We start from the raw sequence: 10,087 nt of genomic DNA on the forward strand, positions 1-10,087 counted from the left end.
AACAACAACAACAACAACATGAGGATCCAAGGTGGGGGAGGGTAGGAGCAGAGGGGTGAGGGTGGGCAGGGGGTAACCATACAGTCGCACTATTTGATGAGTAGAGAGAGGGGTAGATAAAAAAAATGGGAAAGATCTGATGTGAAAGCAATGTATATGAACTTTGTAAGCAAACCAGTATAAAATAAAAACTTTATTTTTTAGAAGACATTGGTAAATAGTCATTAATTATATAGAAAAGATGCACATGAATTATTATATAAAACAATGTACATCAACGCAATATGATGTACATGAATAATCGTCTGAAAACCAATAAAATAGTTTAAAAATATAAAAACCCAAAATTTTATTCTGCAGTGTCAAATCTGATATTAATACCAACTAATATATTTTTTCAGTTTGCATGTAATATATTTAATTTCTAAGTGTTTTGCATATTTTGTATGTATTACTCTCTTCCTCATTTATGTTTCTTTTTACTGTCTGAAGTAATGTGGTGATGTGGTGGATTAAGCACTGGGCTGCTAACTGAAGGGTCTGCAGTTTGAACTTACCACCCACACCAGGGGAGACAGTGAAGCAGTGTGCCTTCAGAGGGGATTGCTGTATATGCCATCAAGTTGCTTGTGACTCAGAGAGACCCTACGTGCAAAAGCTCTGAACTTTGCCCTATCCTGAGCCGGTCTCACTGACTCCAACACAGCTAGTATCATTTGTCCCAGTTACTATACCAATTCATTTCATCTAGGATCTTTTTCTCCTGCTCTGTCCCTCTATCATTCCAAGCATGATGTCCTTCTCCAAGGACTGGTCCCTCCTGGCCACATGCCCAAAGAATGAGATGGAGATTCAAAATCATTGCCTTCAAGGAACAACTTGGTTTCACCCTCTCCAAGACAGATCTATTTGTGCTCCTGGTAGTCCATGGTATGTTTAATACTCTTCTCCAGAACCACAGCTCAAAGGCATCAATTCTTCTGTCATCCTTAGTCATTGTCCTGCTCTCTGACACATAACAAGTAATTACAAAGATCATGGCCTGGACCAAGCACACCTTAGTCTCTAGATTGACATTGTTGCTTTTCAGTACTCTGAAGAGGTCCCTGACCGCAGATCTTTCCAATGCAATTCCTCTTTTGATTTCCTGACTGCTGGTACCAAGATTATTGATTATGGAACCAAGCAAGCTGTAATTATTAATAGCTACAATCCCTTCTCCATCTATCATGGAGGTGCCAATTGGCCCAGTGGTGAGAATCTTTGTCTTTTTGATGTTGAGCTCCAGTCTATATTGAAGACTACAGGCCTTCACCTTTTGAAGCAAACACTTCAGGTTCTCAGTTTCAGCAAACAAGGTTGTATCATCTGCATAAAGTACACTGTTGATGAGTCTTCCTCAAATCCTTATGCCACATTCCTCCTCATAAAGCCCAGCCTCCTGAATGATCTGTTTGCATACAGGTTGAAAAGGTATGGAGACAGGATGCATCCCAGACACACTCCCTTTCTAATTTTGAACCATGCAGTGTTTCCTTGCTCTATTCTGATGACTGCCTCCCGGTCCAAGTACAGGTTTTGCATTTGCACAATCAAGTGTTCTAGGATTCTCATTCTTCTCAAGATTAGCCACAATTTGTTGTGATCCACACAGTCAAACGCCTTTGCTTAGTCAATGAAACACAGATAGATATTCCTCTGGTAGTCTTCGCTCTCAGCCAAGATCCATTTGACGTTGGCGATAATGTCCCTAGTACCACGGCTTCTTCTACACCCAGCTTGTATTTCTGGTAGCTCTCTGTTAATTTACTGTTCCACTTCTTTTTGGATAATCTTCAGCAGGATTTTGGTTGTGCATGATATTGTTCAATAATAATATAAGCCACTTGTTGGAACTTTCTTATTATTTTGTTATTGCTGTTAGATGCAGTCAAGCCAAATACAACTCATAGTGAACCTGTGCACAAAAGATCTGAACCCTGTTCTGTCCCGCGCCATCCTCACACTGCCTGACACACAAGAGCCCATTGAAGCGGTCACCGTGTCAACCCACCTGGTGGACAGTCGTCCTCTCCACTGACCATCCACCCTTCCAAGAATCATGTCCTTTTCCAAGGAATAGCCCTTCCTGGCAACCTGCCCAAAGTATGTGGTGCAAAGCCTCATCATTCTTGCCTCTAAAGAGCATTCTCCTTGCCAAGACATATCTGTTCATTCTCTTGGCCTTCCATGGGATGTTCAGAGTTCTTCTCCAACACCACAGCTCAAAGTGTCAATTCTTCTGTCATCCTTATTCATTGTCCAGCTCTCAAGTGCATATCAAGTAATCGGGAACACTATGACCTAAATCAGATGCACTTTAGTCCTCAAACTGATGTCATTACTCCTCAATAATTTAGAGAGATGCCTAACTGTAGATTTTCCCAGTGCGATGCATTTCCTGATTTCTTGACTGCTGGTACCAAAGGTGTTAATTGTGGGTCCAAGCAAGATGAAGCTGTTGATGGTTTCAATCTCCTCTCCATCCATCATGATGCTGCCTATCAATCCAGTAGTAAGAATCTTTGTTTTCTTGACGTTGTGATGCAATCCACCTAAAAGGCTGCATTCCTTAATCTGCCAGAAGTGCTTCAAGTCCTCCTTACTTTCAGCAAGCGAAGGTTTGTCATCTGTATAATCCAGGTTATTGATGAGTCTCGCTACAGCCCTGATGCCACACTCCTCCTCAGAGAGTCCAGCTTCTCGAATAATTTGCTAAACATACAGATTGAATAGGTAGGGAGAGAGAATACAGCCCTAACACTCCATCCTCAATTTTAAACCTTGCAGTGTTGCCTGTTCTGTTCACACAACAGCCTCTTGATCCAAGTACAGGTTTTGCATGAGCACAATTAAGTGCTCTGGGTTTCCTATTCTTCTCAATGTCAGCCACAACTTGTTATGATCTACACAGTCAAATAAATGCCTTTGCAAAGTCAATAAAGCACAAATCAACATTCTTCTGGTATTCCTTCCTTTCATTCAGGATCCATCTGACATCAGCGATGATATCCCTGGTGCCACAGCCTCTTCTAAATCCTATTGAACTTCTGGCTGTTCCCTATCTTTGTACTGTTATAGCTATTTTTGAATGATCTTCAGCAGTATTTTGCTTGCATGTGATATTAATGATATTGTTAGATAGTTTCCACATTCAGTTGGATCACCTTTCTTGGGAATGAGAGCAAATATAGACCTCTTCCAATCTGTTGGCCAAACAGCCATCCTCCAAATTTCCTGGCATAGACTGGTGAGTGCATCCAAGGCTGCATTTGTTAATTGAAACAAGTCAATCAGTATCCCATCGACTCCTGGGGCCTTATTTTTTTTTTTTAGATTTTTAAAATTATTATTTTGTGTGTGTGTACCATCAAATTGGATCCGACTTGTACAGGAAGAGATTGCCCTCCTTTTCCAGCAGAGCATCTGGTACATTCGAACAGTGTACCTCTGGGATTGCAGTACAGCTTCCTGCCACTAGGCCACCAGAACTCACCAAGTCCTTATATTTTGCCAATGCCTTCAATGCAGCTTCCATTTCCTCCTTCACTACCATTCACTCCTGTTCATATAGTACTTCCTGAAAGTTTTCAGTGTTAATTGATTCTTTCTGGTACAGTGATTACCCTTTCTTAGGAATAGCAACAAATACCGATCTCTTCTAGTCAGGTGACCATATAGAAGTCCATCAGATTTCTTGGCACAACCTGGTGACCATGCCCAGGGCAGCATCTGTTTGTTGAAATATGTCAATTGATATGCCATCGGTTCCTAGGGATACAGCCCCAGGAGCCCTACGAGGTAGCTCTGCTCTGTGGTACGGGGTCACCGCAAGCTGAGATTGACTCAGGAGTAGGTCATCTTCTTGAGCACAAGGAGTACGGTTGTAGAATCCATTTGCCCTCTCTCTGTATCTTCCACTTTCCTCTTTCTGAGAACAACATGACCTTGTGCGGTCTGGGAAGTTTTGTTTGAATGCTGGATATTGTTACTCCTGCATTCTGTGCTGTGTTTCTGTGCTTGTCCATGGCCTTGTTGATATCACTCTTCATACGGTCTGCACTAGGGGTCAGTGACTTCTAGCCAAGACTAGACCCAGGCAGAGCCACTCACGGAGTCTTATCAGTGGCCATTTTCAAGCTTCAAAAGCAGAGTCAAGCATTTGTACAAAGCTTATGACACTTACTGTGTGTCCCTTCAGAGAGAAAGGCTCTGCTCTTGGAGAACATTTAACATAGACTGGCACGTTGCACGGGATGGGATGGGGTGCTGCTTGGCCTTATGCTCTGAGAGACCACATGTCCTAATAACCTATGTTTGGATCGTCTCCTTTCTCCTCTTAGGTCACTCCACTTTCCTATGTCTCTGCTGATGAGCCAGAGGCCCGAGCTTCCCCTTTCAATGGCAAGTCCACCTTTCCTGCCCCGAGCTGGCACCACAGTGAGTGAGGTAAACGCTGCCTTACCGTGAGGTGGGAGTTCGGTTTTGGTGAATTGTGACTACTTGACCCAACCGCTAACTCTACCTTCTCTGATGTTCCAGGAACTAGTGAACAGCAGTGACAGGAGTGACGATTACTATTCATCGACCAGTGAGGACTATTATATGGACAATGACACCTTACTGTGCTCCTTGGAGGAGGTGAGAAGGTTCTCCAGGTTGTTTGTGCCCATTGCTTACGCCCTGATATGTGTCTTTGGCCTGTTGGGGAATATTTTAGTGGTGATCACCTTTGCTTTCTACAAGAAGACCAAGTCCATGACCGACGTGTACCTCTTCAACATGGCCATCGCAGACATACTGTTTGTCCTCACGCTCCCCTTCTGGGCAGTGAACCACGCGAGCGGAGCATGGCCCTTTAGTAACGTCACGTGCAAGCTGATGAAAGGCATCTATGCCATCAACTTCAACTGCGGGATGCTGCTTCTGACCTGCGTCAGCCTGGACCGCTACATCGCCATTGTGCAGGCCACCAAGTCTTTCCGGCTCCGGTCCAAAACCTTAACACATAGCAAGGCCATCTGCTTCATGGTCTGGGCGCTGTCCATCGTCATCTCCAGCTCCACCTTCACCTTCAACCAGAAGTACAGCCTGCAGGGCATGGACGTCTGTGAGCCCAAGTACCACAACGTCTCCGAGCCCATTCGGTGGAAGCTGCTGATGCTCGGGCTACAGCTCCTCTTTGGCTTCTTCATCCCACTGGTGTTCATGATCTTCTGCTACACGTTCATTGTCAAAACCCTAGTGCACGCGCAGAATTCCAAAAGGCACAAGGCCATCCGGGTGATCATCGCAGTGGTCCTCGTGTTTCTCATTTGCCAGACTCCCCACAACATGGTTTTGCTCGTGACCGCTGTAAACCTGGGCAGCACAGGCCGGTCCTGCAGCGGCGAGAAGCTCATTGGCTACACCAAGAACATCACCGAGGTCTTGGCCTTCCTGCACTGCTGTCTCAACCCCGTGCTCTACGCCTTTGTGGGCCAGAAGTTCCGAAACTACTTCCTGAAGATCATGAAGGACCTGTGGTGTGTAAGAAGAAAACACCAGGCCGCCAGCTTCTCCTGCTCCTGGGTGTACTCCGAGAGCGCCACCTCCAGGCAGACCAGCGAGGTGGTGGACGAGAACATGTCCTCCTTCACCATGTGACTCCCTGGAGACAGGGCCTCCCTAGTGTGGACTGGAAAGCCTGTTACTGGCTGGCGCACAGACAATTGCCCATCACCAAGTGGGGACTGTGGGTATCAGCAAAGCTAAGCAGATGTTTCTGCAGTAGGACTAGGGGCTGAGTGTGGGGTGTGGGGTGCGGGAGGGCAAGACTCTGCTTGGTTGTGTGGGTGAACGCCAGTGTGCAGGGTTTCCCCAGGTGACTATCTTCTGGGGCTGCTGGCCACAAAGCTGGCTTTGGGAAGTGCTGGACTAAAGTGACTTCTTGACCAATTTGAAGAGTTTCAGAATTGCCCATGAAGTAGTTACTGACCACAGAGACTTGTGGTCTTAGCGCACACAACAATGTGGTTTGAAAACCCAACAGGAAAGGCAAACAGATGAAATGCCCTGCCAGACTCAAGTCAGGGACAGAAGGCTCATGCCACGCTGCCACTCAGCCCCGGGCCCTCTCCTGTGGTCCTTTCCGAGCGGCCAGCAGCAGAGGGCCCCATCGAGCTTCCCTGGTCTCAGGGTATGGAAACTAAGCTTACTGCAGTCCATTAGTTCACTAGATTAGTTTTCTATGTGCCTTTTATTTTCTTCATTCTTTGTCCAGACAGGGAGAGACCAATGGTTTTACTTGCTCAAAACCTTTAAGACCCTGGTTGATACACTCAAAGTTAGATGGGAAGCACTGGATTGCCCGGCTGGAGTAGAAGAACGTGGAGCAAGACTCGAGAGCACACGAAGGCAGGCCTGCTGGGCTCATTGAGATATTAGGATGCCTCCGGCTGTGGCCCTTAGATCTCAACCCCGCGACTCAACTCTCAGCAACGATTGGTATGAGGTGGACAAAAGTGCCAGGGAGGCCTCCATTCCTCCAACACTCATCATTCAGGAGCAAGTGAGCCGCATTCAGCCAGGGAGAAAACTCAGAAGGAAGGGTGGGATAGGATAGGATTATGAATGGAAATGAAAATTACAGGAAGGAAATGGAAAGGGTGTCTTTACAGTGTGGGGACTGAGATTAATGATAAAATGAAGCATGTATGAATGTAAAATTTACTGTTAACTTACACACAACTTTCAATAAAAACGTAAAAAGAACAAACATGTTTCTCATTGCTAAATGGAAAAGTTCCAAGGACCAGCTTGAGTTTGATCCCTTTTCTCCCCAAGAAAGTTCAGAAAAAAGGCAAGGGAGGGACCAGCCCAGGGCCTCCCAGCATTGAAGCGAGAAGGCAGTCTGTCGGACAGGCCACCATGGTTATTCACGTCAGACAGCGAGAGCGGTAACGGCCTGCAGAAAACACGAACTCATCTTTGCCCAGACTCCATCTCTGTAGTCAGGGACCCTCCTCTAAAACCCTGATAGACAAAACCTTCTACGGTGAAGGGACCTGTGGAGCGTTTGCTCATGGCTCTGGCCCTGGTGTCCAACAGAACTTTTGGCATCAGAAGGGGCAATGTCAATATTTAACAAATCATAATTCATTTTGAGGTTTTCTGTGCATTAAATTTATCACGTGTTTACACACACATGTGTGCACGTGCACACACGATAGATAGATAGATAGATAGATAGATAGATAGATAGATAGATAGATAGACAGATGTAGAATGGCTTTTCGAAGAAGAGATTTTCTGGAACCCCATAACAAGGACTGCTCTTCATTACAGTGAGAACCTTGTATCACCGAGTATTTCCAGCTCTGCTAGGCTTCTAGCTACGTTGTTAGGTGCTGTTGAGTTGAGTACAACTCATAGTGACCGTATGGACAACAGATGTGAACGCTCTCCTAGCTTGTGCCACCCTCACTATCTCCAACACACTTGATCCACGGCTGCATTGACCGTGTCGATCCATCTTGCTGACGGTCTTCCTCTTCCACTGACTCTCCACCTTTCCAAGCACATCCGTTTCCAAGGAATAGCTTCTCCTCGGAACACGTCTAAGAGTTTCCCTGTCCTTGCCTCTGGAAAGCACTCTGGCTGCGCTTTTCCCAAGAATGATCTGTATGCTTTTTCTAGCTGTTCATGGGATATTCAGCACTGTCCTCCAACACCACAGTTCAAAGGCATGAATTCTTCCATCATCCCTATTTATTGTCCAGCTCTTAGATGCATAGCAAGTGACTGAAAAGTCCTGAATAAGAAACACTTTAGGCCTCAAGCCAACAACATTGCTTCTCGGTTATTTGGAGAGGTCCCTGACAATGTCCTCGCCCAAAGCAATACCTCTCCTGATCTTCTGACTGCTGGTATCAAGGATGTTCATTGTGGATCCAACTAAGATGAAATCATTAACAGTTTCAACCTTTTCTCTATCATGATGCTGTATATAGATACACGTGGTGACAATTTTCACCTTCTTGATGTTGAGATGCAATCCATATTGAAGGCTGTGGTCTTTGGTCTTTTGCGGTGTTTCAGGTCGTTCTTACTTCTAGCAAGTCAGGTTTTGTCATCTGCATACGTGGGATGTTCATGAGTCTTCCTCCAATCCTGAGGTCAAATTCTTCATACAGTCCATCTTCTCAAATAATTTGCTCACCGTACAGATTGACTAGATATGGAGAAAGGGTACAACCCTGACATACACCTTTCCTGATTTTAAGTAATTCAGTATTTCCTTGTTCTGTTCAGACAAGAGCTTCTTGTTCTAGGCACAGGTTTTGCATGAGCACAATTAAGTGTTCTAGGATTCATCTTCTTCTCAATGTTAATCATAGTTTGTTATAATCCACACAGTCAAATGCCTTTGCACAGTCAATAAAACACAAATAGACATTCTTTTGGTATTCTTTGCTTTTGGCCAAAGTCTAAATAACATCAGCAATGACATCCTGGTGTTACAGCCTCTTCTAAAGCCCACTTGAACTTTTGACAGTTCTCTGTCTATGTACTGTTCTGTTTACAGATGATCTTTGACAATATTTTGCTTGCATGTGATATTAACGGTATTGTTTGATAATTTCCACATTCTGCTGGATCACTTTTCTTGGGAATGGGAACAAATACCTTTCCAGTCAGTCGGCCAGGGCCCTGTCCTCTAAATTTCTTGCATATACTTGTGAACACATCTAGGACTGTATCCATTAGTTGGTATTTGGTATTCCATCAATTCCTGGGACCTTATTTTTTTGCCAATGCCTTCAGTACAGCTTCAACTTCTTCCTTTATTACTCTCGACTCTTGTTCATATGGTATTTCCCCAAAATTTTTAGTGTCAACCAGTTATTTTTGGACACAGTGCCTCTGAGCATGCCTTCCATCTTCCTTTGTTCTGGGATCATTCAAGATTTTGCCCATGGCATCCCTCAGTATTGCAGCTCTAAGTTTGAATTTGGTGGAGCTTCCCAGTTAAAAACAAGCTTGGAAGCAGGAGTGGCATCCACTTCTGAAATGGCTTGCCTCTGGAAACTCTATGAACAGTGCTCAGGTCTTTCGTTCATAGGGTCACTGAGTTGTCTACGACTTGATAGCACTTAACAACAACAAACAGCAAGCTTGAATTTGCTTTTCAGTTCTTTCACCTTTAGAAATGCTGAGCAAGTTCTTCCCTCTTTATCCTTCAACTCTCGCTCTCTGAACGTTCCACTACGACACCCCTTTTTTGGCTTTGAAATCATCACTTTATTCAGATCCTTTATTGCCCCAAGTGGGAATCCGACTGGACTGTGCTGAGGGTTCACTTCTCTGTAACGATACCTCTGTCTTCTCAAGCTTCCTTTGGAATCTACTGTACATTTCTTTCATGTCGTCATTTATCCCCTTTATTTTGGCTTCTCTAAGCTCTAGTGAATTTTTCAGAGTCTCTTCAGTCATCCATTTTGGTCTTTCCTTCCATATCTGTTTTTGTCATGACGTTTTGCTGTCTTCACAGATAATATCTTTGATCATTAGTGTTCTGGAAAGGATTTTTAAGTTCAGGTGAGACAGACTCAGAGTCGTGTTTTGGTTCTTGTGGATTAACCTTAATTTTCTTCCGCTTCAATTTGAACTTCCACATGAACTGTTAATGGTCTGTTACATATCAGCACTGGTCCTGGATTCGACCGCTGATATTAAGCTCCTTCAGTGATTCCTTCTGTAGATGTGGTCAGTCTGTTTTCTATGCAGCCCCACAGGTGAGGTCCTTGTGTAAAGTCACCTTTTGTGGTTTTTTTTTTTAAAGCTATGTGCAATTAAAAAAAAATCAGCTCACTCATTCGATGTCTAATTGTTAGCCTTTGCCTTCAGGGACCTCCCTCCTCTCAGAAACTCCCCCAACAAGTGGCCATGGTTCTCTTATGGCGCAGAGCCCAGGCACACTCACCAGGTCCTTGCTTCAAGTGCGGCCAAATGGGCCACAGGACAAAATATTGCCCTAATCCCTAAACCTCCACTCATGCCCCGCCCT

General features: G+C 44.7%; 1 protein-coding gene across 1 annotated transcript in view; it reads left to right on the forward strand.

Annotated features, from left to right (window-relative positions):
- CCR6 (chemokine (C-C motif) receptor 6) overlaps positions 1-5,685 on the forward strand; it is a 6,594-nt gene extending 909 nt beyond the window's left edge. The window contains exon 2 of the mRNA XM_006882831.1: positions 4,582-5,685. Coding sequence (XP_006882893.1) covers positions 4,582-5,685 — 1,104 coding nt within the window. The remainder of the gene's footprint in view (positions 1-4,581) is intronic.
- Positions 5,686-10,087: the final 4,402 nt, after the last annotated feature.

Source organism: Elephantulus edwardii, unplaced genomic scaffold, assembly GCF_000299155.1.
Source record: "Elephantulus edwardii isolate Elephantulus edwardi_28Jun2011 unplaced genomic scaffold, EleEdw1.0 scaffold00024, whole genome shotgun sequence".
Lineage (NCBI taxonomy): Eukaryota > Metazoa > Chordata > Mammalia > Macroscelidea > Macroscelididae > Elephantulus > Elephantulus edwardii.